Below are 18,531 nucleotides of genomic sequence, written 5' to 3' on the forward strand. Positions count from 1 at the left end.
GAGCCTGTTCAATCTTTGGCTGAAGGGTGAACCTCAGGAGTGACTTCATTACTGAGCTAAAAGGGTGTCTGGGGGCCATACTCTCACGGTTTCTCCAACCTCTGTCAGGCCAGTAAGTCTGGTCTTTTTTTGTGAGTTAGAATTTTGTTCTACATTTTTCTCCAGCTCTATCCGGGACCCTCTATTGTGATCCCTGTCAGAGCAGTCAGTGGTTATAGCCAGGCACCATCTAGTTGTACTGGACTCAGTCTGGTGGAGGCCATGGTAGCTGTGGTCCACTAGTCCTTTGGACTAATCTTTCCCTTGTATCTTGTTTTCTTCATTCTCTCTTGCTCCCAAAGGGGTGAGACCAGTGGAGTATCTTAGATGGCCATTGTCTACCTTATTCTTCTGGGCTACTTAGGTCTTTCATTGTCTTTGATTTATTTTCCAATTCTGTAAATTGTAGATAACTGATAGCAAGAATGCAAATGATTCTCATCCATGGACATGCAAATGAATTTTGCTCTGTACCGTGCAATTGACTAAATGCCCATTTGCCCCTGAGGAGGAGGCCAGTTTTGCATCTTTTAAGCAAATTCATTTTAACATTCTTGATGGCCTGTGTGTGTGTGTTTTGAATTCTTTAAATTAATTTTAATTTACTACTGTTATACATTAATTAATAAGTTATATAAAATATTTGACATGTGTTTCTGTAAGAGTCATGATGTTACCTTTTAAACATATATATAATACATAATGTGTGTGTGCGTATACACACACTTTTATTTTAACACTGGAGAATGAACAAATTATTTAGAGTTTACCAAGCTGTAATATTGTCTTCCTCTCCGTTATTTCTTTATCCTTGACCTGGGAAGGCAGTATTATTGGGTGTTTCCCTTTAATAGTCAATACTGAGGGCCTTCCTAGTAGCTTCTCTACAATGTGACTGAACACACTTACTTGAAACCAATATTTTGAAGGATATCTTGTAGGATCCTCTGGACAAACCTTCAATTCACAAAGCTTAGACATTACATCTGTTAATTTTCCTCTCAGTGTTCCATCTATTGCTGGGGATATAAGCCCTGATGTGAGACTAGAGAGTGCTTTGAAATCCCCTTTCCATTTGTCCTTCAAAGTCAAAATTGCCTTGATTAGAGGGTATACCCCTGCCTTGGCCTTACCTTTGTTAGATACAGACTCATTTTCTTTTTGACTTCTCCTGGTAGCTGCTCTGATCTTTTCTTCAGTAGCTTTGCATGTAGATATTGGATGCGTTCCCTCTCCACACTTGGGTAGAAGGATGTTGACACCAGGATTTTAAGTTGCATCAGGGTGGAAGACAACAGTCCCAGCACAACCAGTATCACAAGAATAATAATGAGAGGAACCCAAGTCTTAGACAGAAGGAGCTTTGGTTTAGGGATGCAACTGGATTCAAACAGAGATATATAAAAGGAAGAATCGTTGATAACGCTTTGGGGTCCTTGCTCCTAAAACAAAAGAATAAAGAAATCAAGATACATGCCATTTAAAACCCAATTCCTGTCTTTCTCAGTACTGTACTGCAATTCATAACATTTATCCTGAAATATGCAGGAGCTTTGGCTACAGAGCTAGACCAGCTTATTTTGTGTGTTTATAATTAGAGCCAAGGAGAAGGGATGAGTATTTGTAACTATTGCAATGTTTTCCAAAATGAGTTTGTAGAAATACAGATTCCCTTAAGAGAAGGGTATCAAATAAATTTGTCTACTCTACTCTATCCTTCCTGTGCAGCAATGATGTATATTAGACTATTGAAGTCTCTGAGAAGTCCTGCAGCAGAGAAATCTGGTTAATTTTAGCCAGGGAGTTTCCTAACAAATTTGATCACATAGCCGATTTTCATGGAACACCTATTTCTACGCTTTAAGGCACATGGGGCTAATGGAAGATGATCTTAGCTCAACTTGAGGAGAAGATTGTCTTGGAACATAGCTCGTTAAGACCCAGTCATATCGTTCACTCTGGACAGACGCCCTTTCAGCAGGCCACAAGGTTACAAAGATTTTGAGGCACTAAAATATGTTCTAAGCCAACCTTCTAGGACTTGTTGTTGTGTGCTGTTGAATTGCTTCCAACTCATAGTGACCCTATGCAATAAAGTAGAACAGCCTATAGGGGTTTTCTTGGCTGTAATCTTTATGAAAGCAGATTACCAGGTCTATTCTCAGTGGAGTCACTGTGTGTTCAAACTGCCAACATTCCAGTTAGCACCAAGTGCTTAACAGTTTGCTTCACCAGGGCTCCTTTTCTAGCACTTAAACTCATTGCTGTCCAGTTGATTCTGACTCATAGCAACCCTACAGGACAGAGTAGAACTGCCCCATAGGGTTTCCCAGGAGCGGCTGGTGGATTCGAACTGCTGACCTTTTGGTTAGCAGCCATAGTCTTAACCACTACAGGGATATAATTTTTATTTTCCCCCTTTCCAGGTTGACATGTTGACCCTAGAGCATACTTTACTGAAGGAGGGGGAGGTCTTCAAAATACGACATTTTCTCTTGACTCTTGGTTGCTCAAGAGGGGTGCATTCCTTCCTGTTTGAAGGCAAGAGGACGAGCCAGTTGCCCTCAGCAGAACTGACACAGAGGGCAAAAGATGACATCGAGCCACCCAACAAGCCACCAGCAACAGAAGTGTGTGTTGATTCAGCTCTTTCTCTCCCCTGACCTGGAAAAGTCATTTAATCTCTCGCTGGATTTGTTTTCTAATTTGGTAAAACAGGAATTAATGGACCAGATCCTGCCCATGAATAAACTACTCCCAGTGTAAATTAAGCACTTTGGGGATGGAGCATTAACCTCACAGAACTGGCGTACTTAGGAAGTTATTATCACCCTGGTGCCTCAGAGCCCTGGGGCCAGGAAGAGGTAAATAACTTCTCGAAAAGAACTCAACCACACCCAGAAAACATCATGCACCTTGGATCTACCCAGTGCCTGTGAAGAATCTGAAAACGCCAAACCTGGGACCTCTATGCAAATGTCAAGGCAAATCTGTTATTTCCCCCAGCGCCGTGCCTAAGCAATGAAAAGCATTGTGTTGCTGCTCCTTTTCTTTTATTAAAAAGACAGTCCGCCCACAATTAAATAGATTTAGGTCCCCGGAGCGAAGGCATGCACTCTTTTTAATACTACTGAAGAAGTAGACATATCGATTGAGTCAGTGATGAGAAACCCTGCAATAAGAAAGCAGCGGGTGTTCATTCCGAGAAGTTACTTAGTCTAGGAATCTAACTGGAGATTTTGCAGTTGGGAGTCCGAGTTTTATAAAGGTTGAGTCAACAGTTTTGTACAGGGTTGGCTGAGGGTAAAGTGGAAGACAAATTAAACTCTTTCAAAACGTTGAGCAATATACTAAATGGTACCTTGATGTCTTAAAAAGGAGCACTGGTGGGTTCAGTGGTTAAGCACTCCACTGCTAACTGGAAGGTTGGCAGTTCGAACCCACCAGCTGCTCCATGGGAGAAAAACGTGGCAGTCTGCTTCTGTAAAGATTACAGCCTTGGAAACCCTATGGGGCAGTTCTACTCTGTCCTGTAGGGTCACTATGAGTTGGAATTGACTCCATGGCAACAGGTTTGGTTTTTTAGCTGCCTTAAAATGTGTTTACCACTTTTAAGTAAACAATTTACGAAGACAGCATTGAGTTTAATAAAGGTGGAGATCAGACTCTGATGTCAGATAGTCCTGGGTTTGATCCCAGCTCTGACTCTTTTAGCTGGATGATCTTGGGCATTTCATGTAACCTCTTCGAACCTCAACATTTTGTATGAAGTACTTTATCTAACCCTCATACCAGCAAGTTATGTAGGCACGTTGCTGTTGTTGCTAGGTGCCGTCGAGTCGATTTTGACTCATAGAGACCCCACGTGACAGAGTAGAACTGCCCCACTGGGTTTTCTGGGCTGTAATCTTATAGGAAAAAGGAACCCTGGTGGCGCTGTGGTTAAGTGCTCGGCTGCTAACTGAAAGGTCAGCGGTTCAAACGCACTTGCTTCCGTAAAGATTACAGCCTTGGGAACCACGGGAGCAGATCGCCAATTCTTTCTCCAGAGATAGGCATACTTATTATTATTATTTTCCAGATAAGTAATCTGAGCCTCTCAGAGGATAAATAATTCACCACAGTCACCTGCCTAGAAATTCTGGAACCTGGACAAGAAGCACACAGTCACACTCCTCAGCCTACTGGCTCACCCCTATGCTCTCCTGTCTCCTTGTGGATGCCTGAAGAGTTAATGTAGCCAAACACCATGCACATATTAGGTGCTCGATAAGTAGCAACTATGGCTATGATTCCTTACAGTGCTCATCCATCCAGCTACCAAAACTCAGGTTATTTTCCATCCTTCTTCTTTAAAATATTTATTTTAAATCATATGAAAATGAGAGTGAAATATTGGTAAAACTGATGTTTCTCTTCCCGCCAGACTTCTCCTTTGCAAATCTGCAGGAAGGGAGAAGACCAGGAGCCTCCAAGGGCATCCTGGGATAAGGGCAGGGCATCGCCAGTCACAGTCACATGGGGCTGGCTGCTGGCGCGCAGCCTCCCAGCTCCCGCAGGAGTGAGCTTGAGAGGCGCTCCTCAGCAGTCTCATACTCACATCTGCTCCAGCGCCCACTCTCCTGCTGTCACCTGTGTGGACAGGTGGCCTCCTGTTCCAGGATGTGAGCCCCTTCCTGGCAACTGTCACAGCCTAGCCATCTCTGCATTCCCAACACCCAGCAATGTCCCAAAATGAATTTGTTAGAGCATTGTCTTTGGAAAGCTTCTGGGTTTTTTTTAGAAGACAACTTGCTTTCCGTCTCTCTCTCTTCCAAAAGCAGAATAAATTCAAAGCAGGCATGAGTATTGGCTAAGAGATAAATAAATGAGTTGTTGTTGCTAGGTACCATTGACTTTATTTCGACTCATAGGAACCCTGTGTGACAGAGTAGAACTACCCTATAGGGTTTTCTTGGCTATAATCTTTACAGAAGCAGATTGCCAGGTCTTTCTCCCGTAGAGCCGCTGGGTGGCTTCAAATCATCAACTTTTCGGTTAGCAGCCAAGTGCTTAACCATTGCACCACCAGGGCTCCTTAAATAAATGAGATAGAAGCAAAAAGAGAAGGAGGGACAGATGAAAGGAGACAACAAGAAAGAATACAGGAGGAGAATGGGGGGAGAGGAGTGGGAGATGGACGCTTGTACTAACCACCTCTCAAGATCCAGCATATTTGAAATTCTTGTTTGTCTTTCATTTGAGCACTACTTCCATTATCCAACCTGCTCCAAATATCCAGAGCAACAGGGTGTCTTGTAATTAACTGAATTCTTCAGGGGAAATAGAGTGTTCTGAATAATCAACACTGAGAGGAAGCCCAGCCTTGGGAGGCGCAGCATCCGGGGGACTGTACCAGCTGAGGCAGAAGAAAGGGAGAGCAAAAGTATGGATGCAGCAGGAGGATTCAGGCCATGGGAGACAAAGATAGAAATGGAAGCTGGGGTTTCAAAGGAGGGTTTACAGGTCGCATTTCTGCAACTTACCCGCTAAGGTTTCCCCAGCCCCCAGCACAATCTATTGCAGCTGATAAAGAAAGGGGACAATCAGAAACATGGAAACAACTGTTGTATTTTCATGAGCCTGCTCTAGTGCACACCACCCCAGCATGCCTGTCTCTCTCACACACACACACACACACACACACACGCACACGCACACACGCACTCCTTCTGGTTCAACTTCACATTCTCTGGGTTAAAAAAGAAAGACGAATATCTGACACTGTCTAGATCCTCTGAAATGTCCACCACAAGCCTAGGGAAAAATTGAAAAGAAAAGATAAAAGATGGGATCAGAAAAACCACAGGCTTCTCTGTTGGCACAGAAAGGAGCAAGAAGAAGGATAAAGGAAAGAAAGCCAGATTCCTCAAGACACAGGAGGTATCAGCTCAGAGACGAGGCTGTCTTGGCTGATTAAGATTTTCACAGATCCCCCTGATGGCATTTAAAGGTTAAACTCCTGGCTCCATTCTTTGGGTGGTGAGTATAGAACATTGGTTCTCAATCTTGGCTGCTCATTAGAATTACTTGGGGAGTTTTTTTTCAAACCCCAATGCCCAGGCCTCACCCCAGTCCAATTAAATGAGAAAGTCTAGAGGGCCAGAAGGAAGCACTGGGTTTGCTTCTTGCTTGCTTGCATGTTCAGTTCCCCAGTGACGACACTGCACTCAATGCTGCAGACCACTGTGGTAGAAGGGCCTTGCTTTTTGGGCCCTAGCCAGAGTTTCTCAAAGTGTGGTCTACAGACTACCCACTTTAGAATCCCATGGAGTGCTTCTTAGAAATGCTCCCAGGTTAAAACAAAATGTCTGTTGACTGAGGCCTGAGTCTCTGTATCTATCCCAGGAGAGTCTTAATGCACACTAATGGTTGAGAACCACTGACTTAAGCTATCCAAAACAACCCAAAGTGTAGCTGGGGTCCGTTTTCGCAGAAGTAGAGGCTCTCATTTTAAAACTGAAAAGAGATGTGTGGCTGGAACACTTCAGCCCTCTGTTTCACACACACATACACACACACACACACCACACCCTTTTTTTCCCAGTGGTTGTTACCTGGTACTAGTGCTGGTATATTTAGTTACTTAAGAGCCATTTTCAGCAATCATCCTCCTAAACTCTATGCTGACATGTTTGATAAAGAGTCAGGATGCATAGAAGAGAAGTTCTCATTCAAAGAAGGTGCCTGGCTCAAAGCCTACCTACACAACAAATCTGAAGTTGAGAGGAAGTCAGGCTCTAAATACTGGCCTCCCAGGGTTGCTATGAGTCAGAAGCAACTTGATGACTGCGAGGTAGAGGTTCATGCCAGGAGCCCTGTTGGTGCAATGGTTAAGTGCTGGGCTGCTAACCCAGTGGTTGGCTGTATGAACCCATGAGCAGCTCTGTGGGAAAAAGACCTGGGAATCTACTCCTATAAAGATTACAGCCAAGAAAAACCTATGGGGCAGTTCTACTCTGTCATACAGGGTCGCTGTGAGTCAGAATTGACTTGAGGAGATCAACAACAACAACAGGTTCATGCCAGATCCTTCTACTGGCGAATCAACTTCATTTTCAACATCAGAGACATCTCTCCCCACATTTCAGTGTCTGGTGACTATAGGAGGCTGAAAAATGGCCCCCGAAGATATCAAGTCCTAATCCCTGGAACCTATAAGTGTCACCTAATTTGGTAAAAGGATCTTTGCAGCTATGATTAAATGAAGGATCTTGAGATGGGGAAATTAACCTAGATTATCCAGGTGGGCCCTAAATGTAGTCACATGTATCTTTATAAGAGGGAGGCACAGGGACATTTTTACCTACATAGAGGAGAAGGTGATATGAAGACAGAGATAGCAGTGATGCAGCCACAAGCCAAGGGATGCCCACAGCTATGAGAAGCTGGAAGAATCAAGAAATGGATTCTCCTCTAGAGCTTCTAGAGAGAAGATGGCCATGCTAACAACTTGATTTCAGCCCAGTGATACTGATTTTGGACTTCTGGTCTCCCGAACTGTGGGACAATAAATTGTTGTTGTTGGAAGCTACCCAGTATGTGATAGTTTGTTACAGCAGCCACAGGAAACAGGAAACTAATATAGCCACCAGAGGTTTTCAGAACTGCATCATACTCTAACCTCAGAGCTTCAATTCCATTTCACCTACACTTCTAGGGCTCCTTCTGTGTGCGAGGTACTGTGCCAGGCGCTGGGGATTCAAAGGTGAATAAGGCACTGCCCCTGTCTTGGGAAAGGAGCACTGATGGCAAAAACCATTAAGCACTTGGCTGCTAACCAAAAAGTTGGTGGTTCGAACCCACTCAGTGGCTCTGTAGGAGAAATACCTGGCAATCTGCTTCTTTAAAGATTACAGCCAAGAAAACTCTGTGGGACAGTTCTCCTCTGTCACTTGGGGTTGCTATGAATTAGAATAGACTAGACAGCACCCAACAACAACTGCCTTGGGAAGTTCATGATCTTTTGAAAAATGGACAAGCAAGTAGCCATGATATACTGCAAGAAATGCCCCATGGGCACCTACCTCTGTGTGCAGTTTCAAGTGAACCTTAAGCTCTGGCAGGCTTTGGAAGTGTTTGCTCAAGGAGAAAATGAGCCGATACAGCACATAATCTATGGCTGCAAATAGCACCCAGATGTAGAGATGAGTAAGTATAGGGAGGAAAAACAGTCCCAGGTTTTTCCTTTCCTTAGGAGTCAGACAGAAAGATGGGACAACAACATACGTCTTCCGTTCCTTCTTACTCAGAGGGAGGACACAGGGCCTCTGTTGGAGCCTCTCCCTTTCGTCAAACTGAACAAATTGTCTAGTGATGTAGATATTTTCAAACTTTGAACCACGAGGCCCCAAAAACCGTTTCATGAAGAGGCCCGTGCGGAGTAAGACCAATAAGAGCCCCGTGATAGTAAACAACCTCTGACCGAGAGAAGACAGCACCTCTGCTGTGGTCATCATGGGGTCCACCACACTCAGAACTTCGCCTCTGGTGTCGTTTAGCTGCGCCTTCACTGCTTCACTGGGACTGGAAAGTAAGACCACCAGAGTGTGCTTCCAAGAAACAAGGTTTTCAAATAGACTTAGTGAAGGGGCAAGGCCATAAATCCACTGAATGGCTTCAACATATCTTTTCAAAAGTGGATAATGTATGGAAAAGCTCTTTGCCTTTAGGTTGCAAGTCATACTGTCTAGGAGACCTTTAAAGTTGTGAAAAATATTTTCCACGTGCCCAAATATCACTATCCCTGTGCCTGCCGCAATTAAAGCCTTCCTGCCTTCACGTAGGCCGCAAGAGAGAAAAAACAGAAGAGTGAAGCATCGTGCATGCTTGGAGCAATAGAGCAGGACACACATGGTAATCCAGGAGGTGGTGAACACCACGAATGATGACAAAAGCCAGTAGAAGGCCACAGAGAGGAAGATCGCTGAAAGGAAAGCAACAAAACAACAAACTCCCAAGTGCTGAATGAAGTCCGTCCATCTAGGGCTCCTTGGAGACACATAGATCCTCCAAAGACTTAGGAAGATATTGGTGCCTAAGGTCCAGACACTCATGCTCCCTGTGTCCCTGGAAATTAAAAAGAAACCAAGGTCAGAAGCTGCTTTTGAAAGTCCTCTACTATTTTGCTAATGGCACTTTGGTAGACAAATTGCAAACACATGTCCACAAAATTCTTTACCCATCCCTGTATCCACACCCCTTGCAATGTGACTTTACAGCTTCTCCCAACAAGAGGATGGAGAAATAGACTCCATCAAGAACTGGTTTATTTTTCCATCTCTTGAATATAGTCTGGTCTTGTGATGTCTTTTGTCAATAGAATATGGTAGAATGACAGTGTGTGCCAATCCTGAGTTTATGACTTGCTTCTGCTTGCTCTCTTGGAACCCTACTACCATGCTAAGAAGTTCGGATATATAAGTTTCCAAGTACTGCTGCAACAAGTCACCACTAATTTGGTGGCTCAAAGAAACACGTATGTTATTCTCTTACCGTTTTGGGAGTCAGAAGTCTAAAATACATCTGCAGAGCTGCAGTTCTTCTGGAGGCTCTGGGAAAGAACCCATTACCTTGCCTTTTCCAGCTTCTAGAGGCTGCATACATTCCTTGGCTCATGGCCCCCTTCCTTCTCCAAAGAAAACAACTTAGCATCTTCTCTCCTATCTGACCTCTACTTTCATCGTTACATCTCTCTATGACTCTGATCCTCCTGCCTCCCTCTTATAAGGGCCCTTGTGATTACATCGGGGTTACTCGGATAATTCAGGATAATCTCGCCATCTCAGTATCCGTAATTTAAATCATATCTGCAAAGTCCCTCTTACCATGTAAATTAACATATTCACAGGTTCCAAGGATTAGGACATAGACATCTTTGGGTGGATATTATTCCATCTACTACACAGAGTTAAGACTGTTAGATGATGACAGTCATATGACCAGTCAACTCTATTAACTCAGCCAACAGCCAGCCAACTGCCAGACTTGTGAGAGAGGCCATCCTAGACCAGCCAGGCCCCAGCCAATCCACCAGCTGATTGCAAATACATGAGTAATAATAAATACTTACTTTTTTAAGCCACTGAGTTTAGTGGAGGTTTGTTAGGCATTAATTGTGCATTGACAAAGGCAATAATAGTACATCATGGGTCTTAATAGTTGAAATACACCCTAGACTGATGGTCAGGCTGAAATTTCAATAAACCGCATTATGTAGGATCACACTCTGATAGCCACCTATTTCCTTGTGTTCTGACTTTGTAGACCAGAAAGCATATCAAGGGCATCCAAACCTAAATGTGGAATTGGACTGAGGCCATTTAATCTCTGCTTTGTAACCAGTGCTTTTTTTTCTTTTGATTGTTCTAAAAAATATGTATAATACATTTGCCAATTCAACATTTTTTTACATGTATATTTCAGTAACACTAATTACATTAATCATGCTGTGCAATCATTACCAGTATTCTTTGCCAAGTTTCCCACCTCTATATACAGATGCTCAATGTTTCCCAAACAATGACTCGTCCTTTCCGTCTTCCTCCTGCCCCTGATAACCACTAATAAACTTTGTGTAGTCATTGCTTCTTCATTCCCTTGCCACTACCCTCCAAGTGCAGTTCCTTCCTGAAAATCTTACAAGGAAAATAAGAATATTTTGTCACAGAGTTAGTCATCTTTTCTTTTTCCCCAGATGTAGAATAATTAAGATGGAGGTGTAATGGGGCTGCTGCCTGCATGCCCTGTCAGTCATAGGTTTAGGTATGTGATGCACTCAGAGAGTCTTGGGGTCATTTGGAGTGATATAAAATAAATTCGAGATTATTCTGTCTTGATTGACATGAAAATATCTAATGAGAATCATACCATATGTATGGGATTTTGATAAGGGCGTTGATCAATTTTTAAACACTCTCAAATAAATCCCTTCTGACATCAAATATGATGGGCCTATATTCATATAGAATTCTCGTGGAGTAGTAGGTAAGCCCTCAGCTGCTAACTGAAAGGTTAAAGATGTGGCAGTCTGTTTCTGTAAAGATGCCAGCCTTGGAACCCCTACGGGGCAGTTCTATTCTGTCTTATAGGGTTGCTACGAGTTGGAATTTACTTGACAGCAACAGATTGTATTCATACTGTTAGAACCAGTGAATCACACTGGTGGTGTAAGCGTTGGCCAGAGGGCATGAACTGAACAACCAGAGGTGAGGAATTATTCTCTTTCTGTGTTCAGGCTGAACAAGGCTAATGAAGGGCAGAAATGAGATGGGGAAATAGGCAGGTTAGGAATAAATGTGTGTAAGCTTCTCCAGAAATAATATCGAGGATTTACAGCTCCTGCCACAGTAATCTGAGTGGAACTGCTCAGCACAGAAAAGAGAAATGGGGAGAGCCTGAGTCCAAAGAAGGGTTGTTACCATGTGGGACCTTCCTCCACAGAGATTCAAGAGTATTCCTACTCTATCCAAAGAAAGGGAGTTAGAATGGCCCATTCAGCCCCATTGGAGTGTTGTGTTGCTGCCAGGTGCCGACAAGTCGGTTCCGACTCATAGCAACCCCATGTACAACAGAACAACACACTACCAGGTCCTGCACCACCCTCACAATCATTGTCATGTTTAAGCACATTGCTGTGGCCACTGTGTCAATCCATCTCATTGCAGGTCTTCCTCTTTTTCACTGAGTTTGAGGACCAACAAAAGGACTTGAATTTCTTTTCCTGCCAGCTGGCTTCCTTTCAGAATTAGTGGTTGATGTGAAGGTTGGGTGTGCTCATGGGCACGGACTGCACCCTCACTTCACTGTGACCCCAGGGAAGACAGAGACAACCATTATCAATGGGTCCCTATGCTCAGGGACCTTCCCCAGAATTGCTAACCCAACTCGGACCCGATTATTGCTCCAGCAGGAGCGCTAGAGGGGTTGATGGTGTGCATGTGGGCAGTGGGCATGATGCCCAGCACTGGAGCAGGTCACCAGGGGCCACTTCTACTCTCAGACATGTCCCCACTAGTGGTCCGTGCCATTGCTTTGGATTCGATTACCAAAACATCATTTGACTAACTGATATGCTAATAGGTATTATGGAATCCCTGGGTGGGGTAAATGGTTAAGTGCTCAACTACTCTTGTAAGACAGGCCTGGTGATCTGCTTCCAAAAGGTCACAGCCTTGAAAACCCTATGGAGCAGTTCTACTCTGCAACACATGGGGTCGCCATGCCATGAGTCGGAATCCACTCTAGGGCAACTAACAAAAATAGATACTAACTGCCTATTATATTCTAGTTACTTTACATAAAGCATCTCTCTGCATCTTCCCCGAAACCTGCAGAGACTAATGAACTTTGCATTTTACACACGTGGCAACTCAGACTCAGAGCACTTATTGAAATTTGTCAGAGATTAACACAGAGAGTAGGTGGCACAGCAGAGATTCAGAACAGGCCCCCCTGACCCCTGGTTCAGCTCTCTCTCCCCTGCGCTGTGCCCAATTCCATGACTCTGGGTTATGTGACAGACCTCTAGTCCACTATGTTTGTCTCTCCTGGAAACACATCACACTTTCCTTTCGTGACCATTTAAGAGGTGACCTGCATATCACAGGAGCCCTAGCAATGCAGTGGTTAAGCATTCAGCTGCTAACCAAAAAGGTCAGCAGTTTGAATCTACCAGCTGCTTCTTGCAAACCCTATTGGGTAGTTCTACTCTATCTTATCGGGTCGCTATGAGTAAAAATCGACTTGATGGCAATGAGTTTGTTCTGGGTTTCTTTTTTACATATCACAAATCCATTTCTGCTATCTGATTTTTTTCCCCTGCATCAAAATAGTTGATCCTTTAAGGGTATGTCTCAAATCAGCAGGGTTTTTTTCTAAACCAGAAATCCCAGCTGTTTTATTTTTTTCTAATTTCCCTTAAGAGGCACCATTCTGCTTGCTTTCTGAAAAATTAATAATGTATATTCTGGATTTGTTTTTCCCTTCTCTTGCCTTTATCCTTGTACAGTGTGTTCTTAACACAGACGTTTCGCTGGAAGTATGAAACAGATTTATGTACACATTAAAATTTTAACATCCTGCAATAAAATCTAGTATCAATTAAATAAGATACATGACTGCAATTTTGTCCTGTAACAGGCACAGGTTTTCTTAACCAGCAACAACTCTAACATCACCCTCCTTGTTTTTGTGCCGAAAACAGCACGTCACCAAAGGACACCAAAAGTTTCTGCAGAGAGAGGACAGAACGCATTCTCTTCTGTTTTACAGCTCAAGCCACAGAACAGAGGTTTGGAATTGGACCATGAGCCCAGAGGCTGGTCTCTAATCTGCTCTTCCTATCATTGCTGAATGTGATCTTGATGCGTGTGGTCTTGATTTCTTTCCCAGTCCCTGTTCATTTTCCCTTTTTGAATATAAGACCTGCCTCAGTTCTTTCCTGGTGAGGTTTAATGAAGGGAACTTCAGTAAGCACCTTAAGACTCCTTGAAAATAGGTTTACAGCAAATACAACCTATTTCTTCTTGTTCTTTCTTTGCTGTCACACAAAATTGAGGACTTCCTTCTCTAAAGAGCTTTAGGCAAAGATCGAATGTCCCAAGTTGATGGGAGGCTTAGAGATAACTGGAATGTGTCACCTTCCCAGCACAGTGATGCTATACACTTTTCCTTTAGACATCGGCTGATTTCTTTCTACGGGCTTCTATGGAGGCTCAGCCATTCTGATGTTCTTTCTTCAGATATCCTCAATTCTTTCCTTTCAGGCAAATAAGTAAGTGAATCAGGACTTAGTCAAGCTTGTTACTTGTTTCTTTCTCAAAGACTTTGCCAAGCAGATACCCAGACTTTTCTATTTTATTTTTAGAGCTGGAAGGAATTTTACATATCAAAGCTTCTTAAACTTTACTATGTAATCACTGGAGGAATCTTGTTAAAATACAGGTTTTGATTCAGAAGGTCTTGGGTGGCACCTGAGATTTTGCATTCCTATCAACTTTCCATGTGGTAATGATGCTGCTGATCTGAGGACCAGACATTGGGCAGTAAATTTCTAGAACTCTATGCTGTTCAATAGAACTTTCTGTGATGCTGGAAATGTTCTATATCTGCGTTGTCCATCACAGTAGCCACTAGCCATATGTGTCTATTAAGCACTTGCAATAGGACTAGTGACACTGAGGAATTAGAATTTTTTATTTTGTGGATGGTGGCTATGCATTGGATAGCACAGCTCCAGATGATTCATGCTTACCTGGCTGACTTTTATAGATGTAGAAACTAAAATCCCAAGAGGCTAAGGGACTCACCCACGTCAGCCTGGGCATTGGAGGCAAAGCTTAGAGTGAGACCACAGTTTTCCAACACTCAGTGGCGTATTTTTCATTAAATCAGCATCTCTTCTCCGACTTTTCATCAACCCCGTCTTAAAATCCTCACCAGGATTCCTGGGTAAGGGAGTCAAAATTTCTCACATACTCATTTTGCCTTCAGGCACCACCAAATACATAATTAGAAAAGTGGATCCACTATAGCCTGTGCCTCAGTCTAAGACTTAAGGAAATAGTAGTAGTAATAATAATAATAGATGTTAGTTACCAAGTTGTTACCAAATGCCTGGCCACTATTATAGCATCTTAAATACATTGTTTCTAATCCTCATAGGAAGCTTGCACTATTGTCTCTATATTTTTAGATGAACATTGGTGAGGTACATTTTCAGTATCTTCCATTCTAGAAAGATCTTTTCTTTTGGAAACTCTAATTATTGTTTCAAGGAGCCCTGGTGGTATAATGGTTAAGTGCTCAGCTGCTAACTGAAAGGTTGGCAGTTTGAATCCACCCAGCAGCTCCATGGGAGAAAGACCTGGTGATCTGCATCAGTAAAGATTACAGCCAAGAAAACTCTATGGGGGATGGAAAGGAAGAGTGTGCTCTCACAGCATAGGGAGAGCAATTAGGGTCACGTAGCAATGTATGTATAAATTTTTGTATGAAAGACTAACTTGAATTGTAAACTTTCACTTAAACTACAACAATAAAAATGAGACCTTAAAAAAAAAGAAAACCCTATGGGGCAGTTCTACTCTGTCACATGTAGTCGCTATGAGTCAGAATTGACTGGATACTACCTAACAACAACAATTATCATTTCATGGTCCATTTGTTGTGGCTGGTGACTGAGCCTTGTATCTGAAGCAAGGACATGTGTTGTTCTGCACCTTGAGAGATGATCTGTCTTGAGGACAATGCCTAAGAAGTCTGGTCTCCTTGACTCTCCAAACAGCTGGCCAAACAGGGATCTGGGGGTGGATGAGTGGGGACTGGGAGCCCATGCCCACCATGCCAGGGCTCTTGCTGCTGCCACTGACATTTAATACCCTCCAGGAAAGACAGTGGTGGCCACTGAGTTTGCATCTCAGAGCCAGTGTTTGCTAGCACGTATTGGGTTGATGGAGAAGTCTGGCCACTTGTTTCCCATGGCAACAGCTCAGCTCTGTGTGGAAGCAGATAAGTGTGGGCTCAGGCTGGATACACAGACTGTGTGGTTCAGCTTGGCTCTCAGCTTGAACCAGGGGCTCCCCATCACCACCCAATCCTTTCCTTCTCCCCTCTCACACAGCCACACAAAAGTGGAGGAGAGACGGGCCCTCAGTGACACTCTTCTGTGAACTCCAGCTAAGTCTTCTCTGCCCAGGAAGTGGTACAAACCATGGTTTAAGAGGAGAGATGGGAAAGTGGTCATTACTCTGGGATATTGCTGTTGGTAAAAGCAAGAAACGGGCACTCTGTCCTGGGCAGACAAGGATGATGAGGCAAGCAATAGACATCATTGGTAATGGAGGCAAAATAAAGAGAAATTGCAGGTTAAAGGGATCAGGTCAGCCTTTTAGAGGCTGCTTGGAGAAAGATGGGAAATGGGAGGAAGGGCTCAATCCAGTTAGAGCTCTTTGGGCAAAAATAAATATTCCCAAGGCATGGAGAAAAACCCTGTGCATGAGACTGGGAACTGGTTTACCGCACGATTCTAAAGTATCCCAGGGAATAAAAGAGGGAAAGATAATTTTGAGGTGTGCAGAAAAGGAAGGATAAAGTGAGAAAGGAGGCAGAACCAAGGGAAGAGGAAGGATGATGTGAGGCTCAACCAAGACGGAGGGTCAAAAGCTGACAACTATGGCCGAAATCAGCCAGCCAACCCTTTTAAAAATCAGATGTCACCCCCAAAAATCTAGATTTCTGGCTTCTTTCAAAATATATCAGAAAACCTGGCAATACCGGGCCTATATGTATTCAGCCGTGAAGAAATTCAGCTGTTCCTGAAACTCAGCCTGGGGCACAGATTCTCCAGCCACCAGAGGCCCACTGCCTGTTGTCTCACACCAACATTATCCCCAGAAGTATCTGTGTTTTCTTATTTCCTTCAAGGTGCCTGGGTGGCACAAACTGTTTGCGCTTTTCTACTAACTTAAAGATTCAAACCCAACAGCAGAGCCATGGAAGAAAAGCCTGGCAATCTGCTTCCATTAACTTTACAGGCAAGAAAACCCTATGGAGCAGTTCTACTCATTCATGGGGCCACTGTGAGGGCAATTGTTTTTCCCCCTTTGGGGGAACTACCTGGAGAGGATGATCTCATTTCTGTGGCTCTCTTCTTTGCCTTGTCTGACTCTCACCTTGTCTGACATCCTGCAATCTCATTAAGTGAGACCAGTCATTCTGACCTTGCTCTCCCTGCAGAAGCCAATGGCTTGCACTCAACAAGCTCATCTACAGTCTGTAGACACCCTGGGGAAACATAAACCCAAACCCACACCCCCTCTCAGGGGTGGGTTAAGCAGTAAGCACTGTAGGCACTGGATTACAGTAAGCAAGGTACACACAAGCTTAATTGCACTTACTTACTAATCTGTAGTGCACAATTTCACATTATGTGGTGAAACCCTTGGGAAACTTTGCACTGCATATTGGTGCGTAAGCCCAAGTAAGCCCCGCGTACCTTGCTTATTAAGTAATCCGTCCCTGCTCCCTCTATTCGGTTCTCCAACCTGCTCTGAAAATCCCCAGTGGGAACCTAGCCTGAGCCCATCAGCCTCTCTCACTGTCGTTGCGACTTGATTTGAATCTTGTTTCAAAGGAAATTCAAACACGTGTACACTGGGTTAGGAAAAGGAACTCTGGGCGTGCAGAGGCGGTGGTGTAGCCTGCCTCTCCCCCAAACGGGCTGGGTGACCTTACGTAAGTCAGTTCACCTCTCGGGACCTCAGCTCCCTCAGGCTTGATGGTTCTAAGGCCCCTGCTAGTCCAATTATTAAAAACAAAAGGTGAAGAAGAACAGGAAAGCTGGTTTTTGGCGTTGGATTTTCTGAGTCAGAATATCAAAACCCTGCACCTGTAAAGTGGGACAAAAAAAGAACAGAGGATTTTCTTTTCATGTTGTTTTTTTTTTTTTCCTTTCTCTCTGTCTTTTTTTTTTTTTTCCCAAAAACTAGCAAACTTATCCTTTGGTGGGTACATACTGTTCTCTCAGACTGCCAAAATAGCTCAAGTAGGAGCAGAGGCCTCTGTCTGAGGTAGAATGATTTCTCATAACTTTGTTCTAATCGTTTTTGCCTTGGGAAAGCCAGCAAATGCCTTACTTTGTGAAAGCAGCCTTCACACAAGAAAGGAAAGATTAATGAGAGCTACCGGGTAAACAGAATAGCATTTGTGGAACATTTCAGTCCATCACTGCGTGCCGTGAAGCTACGGAAGCCACATTGTTAGCGAGGCACCGTCGCCCTTCTTCAGGGGGCTGAGAGCGAGCCCCTGCCTCACCACTGCCAGGAGGCCTGGCTGCAGGGATTAATTCTTCAAAAGCTGGGGAATACGCAAGTTTACACAAGCTGCTCTATTAATTCATGCAGCCATTTTCCCTGAGATGAGAGTATTCACATACCTCAGGCTGATGTTAAAAAATACTTTCTTTCTGGTATGTTTGTGAAAAGGTAGACTATTGAGAATAAAGGGGAGGGTGTTCTAGTCTCATTGCCTATTGCAATTTACTAATACCTGACTTTTTGAAAAAGCAATTCCAGAAAGGAGATTATTTTGAAAGTTTACTTACAGGTTGTCTCAGGTTCTTCTTCGGATGCAAAAATGCCCCTTCCCAGGGCTGCAAGTCTTGATATAGAACAGGGAAAAAGGAACCACAAGTGGCAAGAGGGTCACATCACCATGAATCAATCTCTTTACTTCCCCTAGGAGTGACTAAGCCATTTAATACTGACAAAGGGTATAACTCATGCAAAGGAGCTATGTAATTCTTTGTAGCATTTTCCTCAGAATAAGCTCCAGAAATCAATCCTAGAAAATACAGAAATAAGATATTTTCAAACAGAAGGGAGTGAGTTATGAAAACATGGATGGTCTCTGTTATGGATTGAATTATGTCCCCCCAAAATAAGTGTTGAATTC

General features: G+C 43.5%; 1 protein-coding gene across 1 annotated transcript in view; it reads right to left on the bottom strand.

The window, feature by feature from the left end:
• DCSTAMP (dendrocyte expressed seven transmembrane protein) overlaps positions 1-18,234 on the bottom strand; it is a 20,610-nt gene extending 2,376 nt beyond the window's left edge. Inside the window, exons 1-3 of the mRNA XM_004370817.3 lie at positions 18,182-18,234; positions 8,106-9,147; positions 1,173-1,481 (exon numbers count right to left, since the gene is read on the bottom strand). Of these exons, the coding sequence (XP_004370874.2) occupies positions 1,173-1,481; positions 8,106-9,134 (1,338 nt within the window). The 5' untranslated portion in view covers positions 9,135-9,147; positions 18,182-18,234. The remainder of the gene's footprint in view (positions 1-1,172; positions 1,482-8,105; positions 9,148-18,181) is intronic.
• Between the last annotated feature and the right edge of the window lie 297 nt (positions 18,235-18,531).

The sequence above is a fragment of the Trichechus manatus genome, unplaced genomic scaffold (assembly GCF_000243295.1).
Source record: "Trichechus manatus latirostris isolate Lorelei unplaced genomic scaffold, TriManLat1.0 scaffold00009, whole genome shotgun sequence".
NCBI lineage: Eukaryota > Metazoa > Chordata > Mammalia > Sirenia > Trichechidae > Trichechus > Trichechus manatus.